Source organism: Diabrotica undecimpunctata, chromosome 10 (assembly GCF_040954645.1).
Source record: "Diabrotica undecimpunctata isolate CICGRU chromosome 10, icDiaUnde3, whole genome shotgun sequence".
Lineage (NCBI taxonomy): Eukaryota > Metazoa > Arthropoda > Insecta > Coleoptera > Chrysomelidae > Diabrotica > Diabrotica undecimpunctata.
Genome location: NC_092812.1, coordinates 70,409,364 through 70,428,972, shown reverse-complemented (window position 1 = coordinate 70,428,972; position 19,609 = coordinate 70,409,364). Strand labels below are relative to the sequence as shown.

Below are 19,609 nucleotides of genomic sequence, written 5' to 3'. Positions count from 1 at the left end.
TTTTACGGACTTCTTAACATTGTGAGAGTTGCTTGTTCTTCTAAAGGGTTCAGAAGCAAGAGAAAACGTTCAGGTTCAGGCGTTCTACTTGAAAACTTTAGCTTTGTCACTCATGCAGTCCTATATGAGGGAAAGATGGGCTTGGCCAACCTTATCATATCTTCGCGAAGCTATCAAGGGTATTTTGAAGGAAAGTGGACCAATGAAATTCAAGAAGAAACTTCTGTAAATTCAGGCAGATGCAGTTTCTGTGTGCGATCCCGAGACCATAAGAGCCGAACGAGGTGGAATGTGTGCAAAAAATTCATCTGTCCAGAACATCAAATTAAAGTTTGTCCAGGATGTTCTGAGAAACGATAATGTTCATAAGAGTTATTAAAATTCGTTAGTTATATTTGCGGTAAAAAGTTATTTTTAATAAATTCATTCAAACATTACTTTTTGACTTGTTTTTTAATGGGTAGTGACTTTTACTAGTGTACCCCAGGGTAGTGAAAGTGTAAGTTTAAATATGGATAGGGTTTAAAGGTTAAAGGGATGTAAATAAAATAGACAATTCTATTGCAAAAATATTTATTTAACGAATACTCTTCAAATTTGCAAAATTATAACTTTTGACTTGATATTCATACAAATAGTTTAGTATCAAAACAGAAAAAATACAAAATAACGTGTTCCATATTTGATGTAATCCTGGCTAGTTTCTCTTGTTCCTGTTATTTTTGTCGCCACTAAGTAATAATGTTTCCTTTCTTCTAGTTTACGGTCTATCTGGTGTCCCACTTTACCACTCGGAGATCTCCAAGTAACTGTATGTATATTTTACTGTTTATACAATGTACTTACTACCTTAAAATACATTTTCTCTATATAATGATACAAATAGTATAAAGACAGAAAATATTGCTACAAAAGTACTACTTTCTAACACATTATGTACATTATATACATTATACGTATTATATATACAATATGTCCCACTAACTTGGAATCATATGGAAAACTTTTTTATTAATTTTACGAAAAAAAAAATTATTCTTCATAAAAAGTTCTGCGTGTTCTAATTCAACCATCAGATATCAAGTTTTATCAATAGTATAGGTATGTCCAAAAATACGAATTTCGTTCAAGAGTAAAGTACCTTTATATTTCACAATATCGAAAATTGTTATTGAGAAAAGTTGATCAAAACTAAAAACTACGTTCAAATATAAATTACATACATTAACATTGAAAAAAGAATTTTTTATAATTATTTACTAATCTTTTTATTTTCAATAAACATTTTAATATCTGGTGATTAAGAAACACATGATAACCATATCGTATCTAAATATTTTCTAACAATTTTGCAATTTAAACACGTAATTAGGGCATGCGCATTTACTTTGCAAATAGGAACATACATTAACTAACATTACATTATTACTGGAAATAAATAAATATTTACTTTTCTCTCATTCTAGTAATGCCTCGACATATCCATATTTTGTCTACAATATCAATGCAAGTTTAACTGTAGTAACGTGAAATCAAGGATTTACTAATAAACATATATGATATGTTTATAGAAAGATATCTTTGACATTTACTTTCAAAACATAAGTTGTATTCAGACAAATTGTTAGAAAGTATTTATAAAATTTAGTAAACAACATTAAGTTCAGAAGATAAAATTGAAATTATTGTGATTGTGGTAGAACATTATAAAACACATAGAGAAGAGCTATTATTTTTAATAATAGACATTCCAATAAAAATATAAATCATTACACACTTAGGAAAATAGTAAATAAATTTAAGAGTACTGGAAGTATAAAATATAACTTTAATGTAAAACGCAAAAAACTGGTTGCCGATGAGAATACGCAGTTTGAAGTAATATCTGTGATAGAAAATTCAAAACTCTCATTGTGCAAGAGGAAATCGGTAATGCAACAAACTGTAAGTAAAAATACAATAACAAGACTTTTGAAACTAAATAAATACAAGCCATTTAGACCAAAAATCATTCACACCTTGAAAGAAAGGCGTAGGCGCTTTGATTTTTGCTATCTCGTCCAACGGGAGTTAGAAGAAGACCCTTTTTACGAGGCGTATAGTTTTTTCCGATGAAGCAACATTTTCATCAAAATGGGACGTTCTCGTTAAAACATTGTCGCTGGTGGTCTGACGAAAATCCAAATTTTGGTATTAAGTCTGGTGTGGCATTTATAATAACAGGTTAATATCACTAAGCTACCCTTACAAGAACGTCAACGTTCAGTACATTGAATGTTAAGGAATATCTTAAACATATGTTCCATGGAAAAGTTATTCACAGATATTCTGATCTTTTTTGGCCTGCTAGATCCCCTGACCTAACTCCCCTTGAATATTTCTTATGGAGTTACTTAAAACAAAATGTTTACAAGAAAGCGCCGTTTCAAGATGTTAACCATTTGGAAAGGATAATTTTAGATGCCAGGAAATTTCTCCAAATAATAAGAAATGTAGTACGTGAATTTGTTAATATAATGATTAAATGTATTGAACGAGAAGGTGAATATGTCGAGGCATTAGTAGAATGAGGGAAAAATAAATATTTATTTGCAGTAATAATGTAATGTTAGTTACACTAGTTACATATACATTACATATATATGTTACAGTACATATACATTAATTACGTGTTTTAAATTGCAAAATTATTTGACATACCTCATATACTATATCTGATGATTGATTTTAGATTATAGAACATGTAGAGCTTTTTATAAAGAATTTTTTCCGTAAAATTAATAATAAAACAGTTTTCCATATGGTTCCAACTTAGTGGGACATATTGTATATATATATATATATATTTACAGTATGGACTAGACCTGTACATTTAACCTATGAAGCCAAACTCTAGAACTATATTTACAACAAAAGAGATCTAAAAAACAGCATAAGGATATATATATATATATATATATATATATATATATATATATATATATATATATATATATATATGTATATATAAATATATATGTGTGTATATATCTACAGATACACCTTATACTCAAGTTTGATTATTTCCATTCTCAGAATAGATCTAGAAAAAGTATAGCTCCAGATTGTAAAATAATTTCCAAATATAAAGGGTATTCCTGTCTGGCTAATTGGCTCGGCCAAGGCCATCAAACTAAAATAAAAAAAGGGTATTCCGTAAAGCCATGTTAAATTATTATCATGTTTCTCCTTTTGACTGCTGTACATATGAGGTAATTTATAATATATATTATATATACACATATACACACAAATTTTATTTTAGTGAATTATTTACAACCACTGTATGAAGATAAATTCTTTACTGAAACACTATTTTACACTTAAAACAGTGATATTGCTACGTGTAGCTCCATCTACTTTAAATTACAGTATCAACATCACTCTCCTAAGTAGGAAACTTGTTTAACTGTCAGGTAGATGGCGCTAAAGGCAATAATACTCTGTTAAGTTGAAAATTTGCTGTAAACATGTCATGTCGCAGTAATTACGTTTTTATAAACACGTATTGTATATATGTTGGTATGAATTTATTTGTACAACAGTATTATTTTATAAGCACTCAAAACAAAAGTAGAAACATGATAATAGCATACTGTAGTTCAGTTAAGCCACAGCCATAACTAGAAAAAAGAAACGCGTAAAAATGAAAAACTCTAGATAAAAAAGAAAACATTGGCTAGGAAAAAGGTATTAAGGAAAACATGACATACTATATTTAAAAGTTATTCATTATGAATAAAATAACGAAAAAAAGCCCTTAATGTCCATTAAAGGGTTTTATCTACTTGTGGATTCAAAAATTGTTTAAAATATGATCTATTGATAATCTCTAAACAAGACTTTGCCATCAACAAGGGAAATAATCTTTGGATTTTAAAAGATAATTAAAAAAAAAAACAGAAAATAATAAATATGAAGTATACATATCACGAAATTTAAAGCATCTGTTCAAGTAAGATTATGTTATAGGTGAATACACTTCATAAGTCATCGAAAGCCTGAATCTGCTAGACTCTTCTTTTGTATATTTACAATTGAGTGTCTATACGTTAATTCAGGCACCCTCCTAATTATTAGTGTAACTAAAATCAACCAATACGTGCTATACTTTTGTAATATCACCATCAAGTAGTGTGCTGGGCCACACCATATCACCTTAATTTTTACACTGAAAAGTTCGTCAGACTTATTCAATTATAATTCAGTTTAAAAATTAAAAATATTATTAATCGTCGGGGTAATCATAAAACGAATAACTTGAATACTGCGCGTTACTATTTACATTTGAGCCTAGGTTGGTGCCATCCGAAGGCAGCGGGACCGGTAAAGGCCTTGATGGTTTGCGAGGTCGGTATGTTCCTCTAGAACCAGCGTTGGACGGGCCACCTGGTTTTAGACGGGGTCTGCCAGGACCCCGCCGTACTGATGGGGTTTGAGCAGCAGAACTGGAGCCTTGAGAGGAAATAGGAGAATCCATAAAGCAGGTGGACGGCGAAGAATGCATTGAAGATACAGATCCAGATCCCGAATCTGGAGGCGTTTGATCTGAAAATATAAGATAAAAATGTCAAATCTCAATCAATTCCTTGTTTTTTTTTTAGGTTTTAACTTTAGCCAATTAACCAGAAGTACTACTAATGTAGTTCCGAAACTACACACACCGACAAATTTAAAGAAACGGAGTTAAATTTTATGAAAAAAAAGAGAATATTTTTTATTTTTTAAATTCTGAAGTTCTTACTGGTACTATCGTTTGATCTGTACATTTTAATCAACTTGGATAATGGCAAAGTCCAAGTTAACGTATAAACATAGTTAAGTTGTTTTATTTTTAACCCCTTACTGTACACGCTCTAGTCAGACTCGAGCATGCCTTCCAATGATGTCGCGCTCGAGTCAGACATGAACGGACCTAAATTGTGTTTTCAAATTGTACTTTTTGTATTTTCTCTATTATACAACAGATGTCCTACATAGTATATGTCGCTATTAGACAATAGATGTCTCAAATTTTATTTTAGTGAATTATTTTATTGTAAGTTATTTAGAAAATATGCAATAAGTGTGAGTTTCTTTTAGTAAAACCATTGAAAATGGGCAAGAGCAAGTCAGAATATGGTAACCTCTCAGAAAGTGATAGTGAACTTGAGATTGAATCTAAGGAAAGCGACGTTGATCATTTGACTTTGGCTCGAGTTTGGTATGCTATTAGTACGTCACTCGATTCCTGCTTCACCACGATATAGTCCAGGAAAATAAGATTTTTTTCGTGTCACTGACCCCTCCGGGCAAACTACAGTTGTTTTGAGTAGTATAGACCTCTACAACAATAACTTTATGTTTCCTGTAGTCGATTCTGTGGACTTAATTAATTATTAACAAATTTAGGTCAAAAAACGGTAAATTTTTGCTTTTTAAGTCTATCAAACAAGTTTGAGAGTAAGAAACTTCACATGGAAGTCAAGAAACGTCATATAAAAACCTTCAAAATGGCCTTCTTTAAATGTTTCTATCCTTATTTGTTGCTTAGAAAGTTGCAAAATAAGTAAGAAATTCGGTTTTTTATAAATTTTAATATGTACCTAACTTTTTAAAAATCAAATAAAACCTTTACATTACATGAAATGTTAGGACTTTTGTTGTTTAAAATATCATAGTTTCAGAGCGATCGGTCAAATATTTTAAGTTATTTTATTTCTTTATGCCAAATTATTTTTTTTGCAATTATAATAATAATGTGCGTAATACATTACGAATATGCATTATTTAAATAAAGAAATTGTTTAATAAATCATAACAATTTTTTTTAATTTTTTATATATACAACATCCAAAACGCTTATAAACTTAAATGTCTAATATAGAAATGTTCGGAATCAGATAGATTACATCAATATTAAAAAAAAAAGATTCAGTAACACTAAACCAAACGTCAAAACCTATCCAGGTGCATGTTTCAACCGATCGCTTACGATTGGTTGCCTTAAATAATGTGACGATAGTTACACAAGAAATGTTGCTATAGTAAATAAACAAAAAGAGTGAATTAGTATTTTATTATTCTAAATACTCACCCGATACAAAGATACCAGCAGGTCCCGGTGAAGTGGAGACGCAATTATTAGGTAACGTCCGGCCAAGCCCTGATGTACGGCTTCTAGATCCTCTGGGCCGCCCCCTTCGAGATGATCCTCTTCCAGGAATCCTTGGTTTCACAGTTGTACCGTATACATTATATACAGTATATTCTACAACAAATACATAATAAATAATAGCGTACAAGCATATCCCTATCTACTGCAGGAATTGATATGCACTACTCTTAGTAACTCTTAAATCTCTGACAAATTCAAGAACTTAAACAAATTTAAAGTAAACATTTTCAAGGAGTGTAGGCTTCCACAGCTGGTATTTTGTAAAGGTACACTGTTGTTCCTCAAGTTTCATGTGCAACTACGGCAAACATTATCAAAGAGTTACGGGAGCGGGCGTAGATGTGATCTTGTGTATCGTTCTTCTTAGCCACTGATGTTAGTCATCAGTGTTTCTTAATGTTTTTTCTTGTTGATAAATTTGATGTCCATTATCATCTGTTTGGTTATGTATTATTCCTCTGCTACTTCCACCTACTTCTTTTAAGTAGCTCTCCTCTCTTTTCTTTTTTTACTCTTAACGTGACGATTCTTCCATTCATTGATTTGAAGTATTTGATGCTAAGTAATAATTTGTTTTATACATAAGAAGCTTGCACAATTTTTTCCTTTGTTTATCGCTATAAAAGAATGAGTAATATTTCACCTGAGTCTTCCTATCTTATTTCTTATACTGCTGTGAGGTCTATATTATAACATGTTATCTGTTTCGCCTTTTTATTTTTAGCATCGTTTTGATGTTTCAGGTGACTATTTCTGTTTGCTTGTTTTTTTTTGTTTTTACTCTTTCTGCTGGTATAGTCTTTTTTTTTCATTTGCTATGGTTATCTTCTTTTCCTGCTATTCCAGTCTGTTGCAGTCCATTTAGTTTGCTTGGTCGTTATTTATGACCTCCTTACTCTTTAGTATAAGTTTTTTGTATCCTTATTTACTTTATTTTCTCTTTTATTGTAACCCATCTCGTTTCTTCTCCGTTTATAATGATTTTGTTGTAACCATTTCTTTGCTTTTTTTATTTTAGCAGATTTGTTTTAATTTCTTCTTTATTCCATTGCTGCATCATTATTTAGAAATATTCTCTCTTTCGGAACATCTCTTGATTTATGTTTCCTTTCTTTTCTTCTCCATTGGTTAATTCTATTAGACAATGTCTGTCTACACACATCGGCAAAGTCTAGGGATATTTTTAGAAAAAGTCGTAATTTCTTCTTTAATTGTTTTTTAACAATAATCGATTTGTTGTGATTAGTAGTATTTAATATACAACAAAATTTACTGATACTCTACTCTACTATCAAATGCCTGTTTAAAATCTATGAACATCTGATGAAGCTCACGATCACACTCCCAGCATTTTCCATTATCTGTTTTACTGTAAATATATGGTCAATAGTAAAGCGACACGGTCTAAATCCGCATTGATAATCCCCAACGATTTCTGTATATGTTTTGGTTCTATCTAACAGGATATTTGTAAGGACGTTGTAGGTGGTATTTAGGAGCGTTATTCCCTTGTAGTTAATACAGTGCTTTTTGTTTCCTTTTTGTGGATTGATACAATAACCCCTTCTTTTCATTCATCTGGCATTCTTCTCGTCAAATACCATAAATTAGTTTGTATATAGACATGTACAGCGTTTCTCCTCCGTGTTTTAAGCACTATGCTGGTATATTTTGTGGCTTTTTTGTGGATTGATACAATAACTCCTTCTTTCCATTCATCTGGCATTCTTCTCGCCAAATGCCTTAAATTAGTTTGTATATAGACATCTACAACGTTTCTCTTCCGTGTTTTAAGCACTATGCTGGTATACTTTGTGGCTTTTTTTTATTGATGCAATAATCCATTCTTTCGATTCATCTGACATTCTTCTTGCCAAATGCCTTAAATTAGTTTGTATATAGACCTGTACAACGTTTCTCCTCCGTGTTTTAAGCACTATGCTGGTATACCATCGTTGCCCGGTGCCTTATTATTTTAAGTTTTTTAATTACCTGGGTTACTTCTTCGTATGTCGGGTATTGGTCTTTTATTTCAGCTAAATGTACTTCTATGTGTGATGCATTTCACTAGATTGGTCGTTTAACAGTTAACACAAGTATTCCTTCCAGGTTTTTAGGATTTCCTCCTCATCTGTAATAAGCTGTCCGCTGTCGTCTTGAAGGAAGCTTCCTGTTATTGCTTGGTACCCAGCCTTGATCTCTGAATCTTCTTTAAAGATGGACTGATTTATTGACGTGTGTTTCTACCTTCTGATGTTTTCTAACTACTTATTCGAGTGCTAAATTAAACAATGTTTTGGTGCCAGCACATTTATTAGCCACCCTAATTTGAGACATATTTTTATAAAACAAACTTATATATTACTACTAACCTTTTAATTATATCATATTAGTGTGTAATATTTAGTAATTTTTATTAGAACATTGGATTATAATGAAATAGTTGTTGATATCAACAAAATAATAAATTTTGCTCATATAACCTGTTTGATTTATTATGGTTGTTTGCATTGAAGTTTGACAGCGACTGTGCGAGGTTGCCAATTTTTGTGATAGGTTTGTTTCAGTTTTTAAATATATTTTAAATGATATTTATTTAAACAAATCATGAAATTTATAAATTGTCAAAACAAGTTTAATTTATGTTTTGGTTTTATTCCTGAAAAATGGAAGTGAATTCTATTATTGATATAAATAATATAACACAAAAAAGCGATACTGAATTAATTAAATATTTACAAAATATTGGATTGGAAAAATTTAAATGTAAAGTTAGACAATGTCGACGTCTATGTCTATTTATATATATATATATATATATATATATATATATATATATATATATATATATATATATATATATATATATCTATATATATATATATATAATATATATATATATATATGTATATCTATATATATAATATATATATATATATATATATATATATATATATATATATATATATATACCCGGTATTTAGGCGGCACACGCCCTTCCGGTAGGGATCTATGGAGGAGTATCACCGAGCCGCAAGCCCTTATCTCTTGCCGTACTGCTCCACCATAGGCCGATCAGATACCAGCATAATATATATATATATATATATATATATATATATATATATATATATATATATATATATATTATCTTAAATTAGTTTTGGTTTCTATATTTTTATCTCGTATATTTTTATCTTAATAATATACACCGATTAATATATTTTACCTTAATTATTTTTATTTAGGTGAGGATATGTTGAGTTCCCTTCCTGGGGTGTGAGATGACCTACCGACGTCCGTAGGACGTCGGTAGGTCATCTCACACCCCAGGAAGGGAACTCGTATATTTTTATCTTAATACTATACACCGATTAATATATTTTATCTTAATTATTTTTATTTAGGTGAGGATAGGTTGAGTTCCCTTCCTGGGGTGTGGGTGAATATCCCAGGAAGGGAACTCGTGTATTTTTATCTTAATACTATACACCGATTAATATATTTTATCTTAATTATTTTTATTTAGTTTAGGATAGATTGAGTTCCTTTTCGGGGCTATGAGATGACCTACCGACGTTTGTAGATCACCATCTGTCTGCTAAACATAACAAGACGTTCAATATATTTTTTTTTAACATTTTCCACGATTTTCCATATCGACCTTGCACAGGTAAACTATTAGTCTATTGCATATAGTTCCAATTGTTGTATATTTACCACTGAAGCTAGTATACAAACGTAAAGTGTTCCTCATTTAAAAATGAATCGTTAATATATTACTTAATTGTTAATTTTTTTATAATAACACCGCACATTTAAGTTCTTTAGTAATGAGAAAAATTACAGGAACTACGCTCGGAGATCAAAAGATAAGTGGTGAAATTAGAAGAAAATGTAACGTACAGTGTATAAATAAATGAACACAAAATTGAAAAAAAACATGGAATAACAACATAAGCAGAATGGAGGAGACCAGTGTCATCAAAATAGCAAGAGATAAGTGGAATGACAGCCTTCCATAGAGGTATTAATCCGCCAATGAACATGCAGAATTGCTTATAAAGAGGAATAAGAAGAATTTTAGTATTTATGTTCAATTTATGTTCAATTGCTGCATTTAGATTATCATTATATTCTAAAATAGTATTTATATAAGTCGATGAGCAGAGTAATAAGTGTTTATGCACGTATATTACGTAAAAAGAAGTATTCCCTTCAAAAAATATATCATAAAATTTAAATTATAGAGAATATTTGTGATACTATACATTTTTATAGATTTGGAAACGTCGCAGTCAACTCTCAATATGGCCGCCCAAAAAGTGTGAAATTTTCAATTTTCAAAGTCATTTTTTATTTAAACAAATGGAAATTCCGCAAATTTTTTTTTTTTGAAATAGCTTAAAATAATGTATATTTTCAAGATTTACAAAAATTTTTCACGGAAGCGGGTGGCTGATAAATGTGCCGGAACCCAATGTTTTATTCTACTCTTTTAATTAGGATAGATGCGTTTGATTCTCGGTTTCTTGCTTGCAGGTCTTTACATGTTTAAGGAATTATAAAACATGTACCTACCAATCTTTTCAAATACAACATTTAAAAAAAAATTACAACCCAAATTTAAAATAAATTCAAAATCAGGTTACAGATGAAAAATACTTACTATTGGTAATGGGCGAATCAGATTCATCATTGTAAATGTCTACGCCGTCATCTACCAAAATGTCGTTAGAATTGACACTTAATGGACTGTTAGGCCCACTTTCGACGATACTACTTGCTTCTTCTAACGGTGCCACTGGTTCTTGTTTAGATTTTTTGGGTTCCAAGCCAACTGGTATTGTCTGAAAGTATAATTGCTATGATTATTTAATTTAAATTTCAAAATTAAAGGGGTTGGAATGAAATGTCATACAATGTTATTGAACGTTTTTAGATGGTATTGAACGTTTATGTCAGATAAAAAATAAACGATATTTATCATCCGTCTTTTTGCATTTCGATCTTTATATATTCCGATTCCAGTATCCGCTTAGCTTACCGAAGAAGAGGTCACCCATCAACACGTTGAACTGAGGATCTAAAACGTTGCCATAGGACTTGGATGCTTCAAGAGGTACAACATCGAAAACAGATGAAAAATTATCAGGGAGATCTATGTCCAGCAGTGGACAAGCGAAGATTTAATGATGATATTCCGATTTCCACCATCGACAACTCAGGAGGGCGTAAATGTATTTCGTTAATAAAATATATAATCCTCTCATTGGACCAATTATTAATCATTTTATTCTGCCAAAATTATCCAAAACAACAAAAAATCACCAAAAGATAATAAATATTGCAAGTATTTTCGCTCGCCAAGTAATGCGGGTGATACCAAAAATTTCCATACCAAAATACCAAAACGTCAAACTCATTATTGAGACACATTCAGTTAAATTATTTGGATTTAGCTCATTTTTAAAAAATTCTTATATACACAAATTAAATTTCGCAAAAACTATTTATCTGATTTGGCCCATCTTTTGCACACAATTCAAACAGGATAAGACCCTCAAGTTCGGGTACATTTAAACAAATTTTAACAGATAATAAAAAATTTATTAACAATATTCAAAAGCTATTTTGTCGTTCATTTTGAAATAACTTTTTTGTTTATTAATCGATTTTAATTTAGCCTATCCCATTTTGTTTTTTTTTTTAGAAAAAAAAACTGTCTGTTGACATCAAATCTCAAGTTTTTAAGTTATGGGCAAAATAATGAGTTTGACGTGTTGATTGTTAATATAAATATATTTTCATTAAAAAATTGTTGAAACCCTAGATGAGAGTATTTTTGTAATATCTCGTACTATACATTTCAACTGTCAAACCCATCTATACAGTTATGACGAAAAAATTCTTATTTTTTGATAACTTGATTGATCTATATTGTCATTTTCCTACTTTGCAATCGTTTTTAATAAAAAACGACAGTGTCCTTCGAATATTTTTATTGAGTCACCAAACGTACTTGATCAAAAATTTTCTTCGTTGTTTCAAGATTTTTATGTATTGCTTGTCAAATTTAAGGTCCACCTGCGTAGAAAATTAAGTGAGAACGCATTCGGAGGAAAAGAGATACATAATGCGCTCGGTATCTTCGCCTCCTTGGTACACTCCATACTACAATTTTACAGAGAGTGACCTTATTTATTAATGGAACTTCTATGATATGTATATATTGTATGTTATTTTGACGTTTAAATTTTTCCTTCGGAAATTTTTCTCAAAATACAAAATATTTTGTTTTTGTTACTTGGTAAAAAAATTCTTCTAAATTATATTTTATTTGACTCATTAATATTGACCATTCAGTCATGTTGAAGCGGCAGTTTTTTCGAACACTTCTATAAATGTCTCGTTCTGTAATTTTATAAGAGGAATATTGGCAGAGATGAAAGCTTTACATTTGCATTACAGTAAACTGTATAAGAATAAAAGAAGAGTAGTTAATCTTATACCTGGAACATACCGACAAAACATTTATTACTCAATTTTTATACTAGAGTTGTAATATTTTATATTATAGTCGTATAATTTTATTCTTCGGATCTTTGGCATTTTAGCATTTTAGTAAGTTATAAATATTTTAATCTGTTGTTTATTTCTTTACAATAGAATAATACCCTGTATAAATATTGTCTTCATTAATTTTTTTTGTTATATATCGCAATGTAGGAACTCGTTTTTCCGTGACATAATAATTTATTATTATACGACGAAGTAAACCTTTGTCAAAATCGCCCAAGTTGGATTTTGGGGCAGATCTCATTCTTTTGTTTGGCGTCGAAAATGATGTAGAAGCACCTTCTTCTATATTTTTCATTTCACGAGAGATCCGTTTTATAGTGGCTATACTTACTCCCGTTGCTAAGGAAGCACGCTCTTGAACTTTTTTAAAATCTTTAACATGCGGATTTTGCATCGCTTCTCTCTGCATAAAAATAATTACATTTGCTATTACCTCCCTCGTTTGTCCAGACAAGACTTTGCCTTCTAATTTTGAATGAAAATCCATGTTTATAATTTAAACTACTTAACAATAATTATTTAAAAAGTCAAATCTATTGTAATACGATATTTCTTCAACACACAGTAACTTTAAACATAAGTAAAATAAAAAAAAACTTTGTCGCAGACTATACAAGTACCTTGCACTTCGAAGTGCCAAGAAATAATAAGGACGAATTCTGTTGTGGTCGAATGCGCATCGTGGGTGGAGCCTAATTTCAAATCGGCCAAGTATCACGTTAAATTTGACAAGCAATAAAAGAAATGGACATATTAATATTTGAAAATCCTTTAAAATTTAATATTGTAAAAGCATCAGACAATTTACAAGAAGAGTTAATTGATTTGTAATCTAAGAATGTATATAAAAATAATTTTAATGAAAATAATTTAATTGCATTTTGCAAAAAGGTTGCCGTCCCCTGTCGTACGTAATATCGTGTACATGAATTTTACCTACCTTGTATTGTAATTTTCGTTTTCTGTCCAACTCTTCGGAAGTATTATCGATTTTCAAATGATCTGGAAGATAAGAAATAAGTCATTAATAACCTAAGCAATTTATCTAGTAAACTGACGTACATTTCTGTACCAATTCATCATCGTCCAACAGCAACGACACCACTTCCTTAGGCTTGAGTGTATCCGGTTTAAAGTTACCACCGCTAATGACCAGTTTTTGAATCTAAAACAAATCCAAAATCAGAATAATTCAATCATTAATCTTCAACTCACTTACCTCGCTCTTTTCTCTTGCCCTTTGTAAGATGCGTTCTTCAATAGAACCTTTACAAATTAATCTGTACACCGTTACCTGCTTGGTCTGACCCAACCGATGGGCCCTGTCCATAGCCTGCTGGTCCACAGTCGGATTCCAATCGCTGTCATAAAAAATTACCTAAAAAAGCATATGTAAAAAGTCTGAACTATATATATAAAAAAAGTATATTATATACAACGAAAATATATTAGGATTATATTTGAATACATAAATAAGATTATCATTACTAGAGAGCGGATATATGCAACACAACATTAGCAGAATATGCGCATATATGCATTACTTTTACTAAAAATATGCAGCCATTTTTTCTAAAATGCAGATGCATAATAAAAATACTCAAAAATAAAACAAAATATTAAATATAAACATTTATGTTTACAATTTTAAAAAGTGAAAAAAATATTTTTGCCCATAAAACGTTTCCGGTGTTCTCGAATTGAGGACCGCTACCTGAACAGACAAAATAAGTGCACCGAATTACGGACCGAACGAGATTTTAATGAGTAAGGAAATATTTAATAATAAAATATTATTTTAGGTTTAGTTTATTTTGAGCTGTCTTGAAAGGTAGTCAAAATGAGTGAAATTAAAATGATCTTAAGTGAAAAGGGAAACTCGTTACTTGTGTTGGATGATTATAAGTATCGTGAAAAAAAAGTGGTGAAAAGTTTTAGACATGTACGGTAAATAAATAATATAACGCAAAATTGTTTACGCTAGTTTCGGTTAGGTTAGGTTAGGTTGGATAAGGTTAGGTTAGGTTAGGAATAAGGGAAAACAGTGATGCCATGAATTCTTTGACAAGAAAAGACATTACCTACGTAAGAAATGTATTTCAACCTGTATTTCCGATGCGAAAGTGTAAATATTAAATGTCAATATGTGTACCTCTTTTATTTTTATAAATATTAAATGTAAAGATGTGTAACGCTTTTATGTTTAAAATATTGTTTCTTAAATAGGCAATAAATATCTACGATTATTGGGATTTGTACTTTTAATAATATTTTATACCTTCTTGAAGTCTTGGTCCTCAATTCGTGCGATTTTTTCAGGTATAAAAGGAAAGTAAACCCCTACTTAAAATTTCATTTTGGTCCTCAATTCGTGTCTGCCCAACGTTTCTTATACATTTTAGAGAAAAATACTTCAAATAAAAGTTTTTTTTTGTATTCAAGACTTTGTTTAGAACCTTTAGCCACGTAATTACATACAAATATTAGTATTCATTCATTCAGGTTTTTACAGGGAGGACACTTTTCACGCCAAGGGAGTTTATCAGAGCGACTTTATTATAATACACAAGACATAAACCACGGTGAGATAGGTGGACAACAGATAGATACACGTACAAAGGAAATTTGTATGGAAGGAGGAAAAGAAAATGCACATCAATTCAAACGATCAAATTTTTTATTCACACCTTTATTTAAATTTTTTGCAGAAATACCACAATCAATTTAAAAATTTTTGTATTATCTTCACTTAATAGTACATTTAAATTTAATGACGTCTTTAAACCTGCTTTCAGCAATTCTTGAAGCAACCACGTACTTGTAATGACATGTAAGGGACAATTAAAGAATATGACATGTGATTTAGATCAGTGATACTAGTTCCACACTCATATCTGTCTGTTAGGAGAACTCCGATTTTATGTAGATGCTTCAGAAAACATCCATGATCTACTTTTAATCTCAGGATGGTCGACACTGTATTTCTACTTCGTGCAAGAACCAATTGTAAAATTGGTTCGCAGCCACTGTTGGTTGTAACTTAAACAAATTAGTGTCTGTAGTTTCACCGAACTCAATCCAACGACTATCCCATTTAAATTTAATATGCTGTTTTACGTATGCAAGAAGATCACATGTGTTAAATTCTTCAATCAATATTATGTGGGTGATTTAGTGGATGTTTAGCTATTGAATCCTCAATACTATTGCCCAATATGTCTGAATGTCCCTTACTCTTTATGTGCCGTCTTCTACCGAAGGTTGGCGACCATCAAACGATAGATTTCTCTGTTTTGTGCCGCATGTATTATCTTCGCAGCTTCTGGTATTTGAAACCATTCTCTCAAGTTTCTCAACCAGGATTTCTTCTTTCTGCCCAAACCTCTTCTACCTTCAATCTTGCCTTCCACGATAAGCTGTAGCAGAGTATGACAAAATTCATGTTTGGTATTTAGAAATAATAATATTTGTAGATAGAACACTTGTCAGGTGTGGTATGTCCAATGATTCCCAAATAGGATTATAAGGAGAATTTATTATCTTAAGTTCATTGCAAGTTACAAATGCCTTTGCAAGTGGAGAGGAATTCTTTTTTAAGAAGAATGTGGTTGTTAAATCAGCTGTATTTAATTGATTCATTATTTTAACATTATAGGTGCACCGATAATGTCGGATTAGGAAGTATTTGCTGGCCAGATATTCTCTGCGTAATGAGAGTGGGTTTTCAGAGGCTAGAACCAGTGTGGCTTCATTTGGAGTGCTTTTAATCAACCCTAACACAATTATCAAAGCTTCAAATTGGATTCTATCAAGTTTACGTAAATTAGTTAAGCTAGCTGACCCATATACCAAACAGCAGTAATCTATAATAGATCTGATATAGGCTCGATAAAAATTCAATGCGATATTTTGATCGGCACCCCACGATCTCTTACAGAGCATGTTAAGTAAATTAATTTCTTTTTCGCAGCGACTACTTGTGTAGTAAATATGTTGAGTCCAAAGCAGTTTTCTGTCAAGTATTACACCAAGGTATTTGAATTCCGAAACAATTGGTATGGCATTGGCCTGTAAGAATACAGTGTCATCTCAAATAAAAGTTGTAGATCATAAAAAATTCTGTAATTTTTAGAGTGTCCAAATTAAAATGCATAAACAATTGATCGAGATAAATGGAAAAAACCCGTATTTTTGCAGTAATTTATAAATGCTAATAACTTTTTTGCATAACGATCTGTAACATAGAACTACTTGAATTTATAACAATGAGTCAATGAGAAATAGTTTATTCAAATTGTTATCCCAGAAAGCGATTTTTTAAACAACTCTACTTGCCCAAACAGTGAATCTACAGGTATTTTGTAAATTGCAATCGATTCTTTGGGACTTCAGTTTAAAGGTGTAAAAAAAACTTTTTTAAACATTTTATTAATTTTTTTTATTTAAAAACAGTCCGAAAAAGGGATGAATTTTCAGCTAATCAACATATAATAACTTTGACATTTTTTTTTGTCACACGCTTGTAAGTAGACTCAATATAAAGCTGGTGAAAAAACACACTTTCCAAAAAAAAAAACAGAACCTCAAATTGAAGCGAGCTGACGCGCTGGCAAAATATGCAATATCTCTTCTTCTATGGCACGTAGAACCTTCATTTTTTTAAAACTGAGGTAGCTCAACAAAATAATAAGAATTGTGCTATTTTCACCTGTCGGAAAAATCGGAAAATCCCGGAAAAATAAATTAATTACATTTGTCCATAAAAAAGTTACTGAATTTGACTATTATTTCGTAAGGAATATTTAAATTTTATTGATAAGTGTATATTATTTCTCCAAAATGTATAAGAAATGTTTTATAGACAAAAAATATTTTTTTCACTTTTTAAGATTGTTTAAAAAACAAAGCAAAATCAGCTGTACGTCTTCACAGATTTTTCGTCAACTACTCCTTATACCTATACCAATTTCTATTGTACACCTGTACAGAATTTTTAACACAAACAATAGGTTTTTTATTTTTAATGAGTTCAACATTTAGACTTTTTTATATACGTATTGGGTTTGACTTTAATTTTTTATATTAAAAATAAGTCCTATAATATATTTGAAGAATAAGCTGGAGTAAATTCTCAGAATACTAATCTTCGCACCTCGAAATACATAGGCGTGCACATCTTAACTAAAACGTAATCTTAAAAGAAAAGTTTGCGTTAAATTTATTTGGATATTTAGAACAAAGTACTTAATCCAATCCAATACTGGTTTAAAATAAAAAGATACACATAAAAATAATAAAAATTCTATTATTTGTGAAACATACAGTTAATATAAAATAATAAAATACAATAAATTATACTGAAACGTAAAATATATACACAAAAACTGTAAGTTTTTATATATTCCTATTAATAAATAATAATATTCTTAATACTAATAATATTGGAAATAAGAATGAAAATTATATTAGCAATAAAAAATAAATAAAAAATAAACAATGAAGTTGTCGACAATTAGTTCAAATGTAAAATAAACTTCTGAGCTACAGTTTAAAGTTAAGAGCGTAGGCGCAAAATTTCGGGCCAATGCTTTTTAAATGCATTCATTTTTTTCGAATCCTGAGAAAACTAACAAATATTTTTGAAAAATTTAAACACAGAATAAAAGACTACATTATTACCGAGGGCCGAATGTCCCTTAGAATAAACAAAAAGTTTTTTTGAATGAGATATTTGAAATTAAAAATAATACTAAATGTTCTCTTTCTTTTCACCCCTGTAACTTATTAAAATAAACATTATAGAAGTTTTCAGGGACTTTCGGCCCTCAGTAATAATTTATTCTTTCATTCTGCGTTTAAATTTTTCAAAAATACTTATTAGTTTTCTCAGGATTCGAAAAAAATGAATGCATTTAAAAAGCATTGGCCCGAAATTTTGCGCCTACGCTCTTAAACTTCCTCATATTCTGTTTCAGACGAAGTGTTATCCGATCCGGGATGAATTATTATAGGTTCTATACTGCTATCTATTATATGATCAAGCTCCCACATATTTTTCTCAATATCCATAACGTGATTAATACATTTTTGCCAATGTTCAGTCGTTACTTCGGATATTGATTTATGAAAAAGAATAGTAACATCTGACCATTTAAAAGTTGTATTATTTCGAGCAACGTTGCTTTTAACTTCGGCCCATACTAATTCAATCGGATTTAGCTCGCAATGATACGGTGGTAGGCGAAGTATTTCAATTCCTCGTTTTTTGGCTATTTCCTCAATGACCTATTTTTTATAATTTTATTTATTAATTTTAGCAAGCTCTAATAATTCTGCTTTTGTCATTGTATCGTCAAAGATTAAATTCTTAGAAGTTAACCACATTGCAATTTCATCTTTCCTCCATTGAGTAGTTGGTAAACGTTCAACTAATCTAGAGTGGTAACTTGCATTGTCCATCACAATAACTGAATTTTTAGGTATGAATTCAATCATCTGTTCGAAATATTCTTCAAACACGTCTCCGTTCATCTCTTCGTGATAATCACAGGTCTTTTTTGATTCAAACAAAAGTAAATCCTCCTTAAGAAATCCATTCATACTACCTATATGGGTAACAATTAATCGTCGACCTTTACCTGTTGGTTCGTTGAAACCAGGTGAATATCCTTCCAGAAATGCTTGTCGACATGTTTTTATAGTTTTGTCTTTCCAAACTCTCCCTACAGTATGCCCTTCATTAACCCACGTTTCATCTAAATAATAAATGTTCTTATTTTCTGTCCTCATTTTTTTTATTTTTCTGTGGTAGTCTCGTCTCCAACACACAAT

The 19,609-nt window shown here is 30.5% G+C and overlaps 1 protein-coding gene across 2 annotated transcripts in view; it reads right to left on the bottom strand.

Annotated features, from left to right (window-relative positions):
- Positions 1-562: 562 nt before the first annotated feature.
- Positions 563-19,609, bottom strand: part of Ino80 (chromatin-remodeling ATPase INO80) — an 88,188-nt gene continuing 69,141 nt past the window's right edge. For both annotated transcript variants that reach the window (XM_072546587.1, XM_072546588.1), the window contains exons 14-19: positions 13,998-14,156; positions 13,841-13,943; positions 13,719-13,780; positions 10,866-11,046; positions 6,116-6,289; positions 563-4,587 (exon numbers count right to left, since the gene is read on the bottom strand). In XM_072546587.1, the coding sequence (XP_072402688.1) occupies positions 4,268-4,587; positions 6,116-6,289; positions 10,866-11,046; positions 13,719-13,780; positions 13,841-13,943; positions 13,998-14,156 (999 nt within the window). In that variant the 3' untranslated portion in view covers positions 563-4,267. The remainder of the gene's footprint in view (positions 4,588-6,115; positions 6,290-10,865; positions 11,047-13,718; positions 13,781-13,840; positions 13,944-13,997; positions 14,157-19,609) is intronic.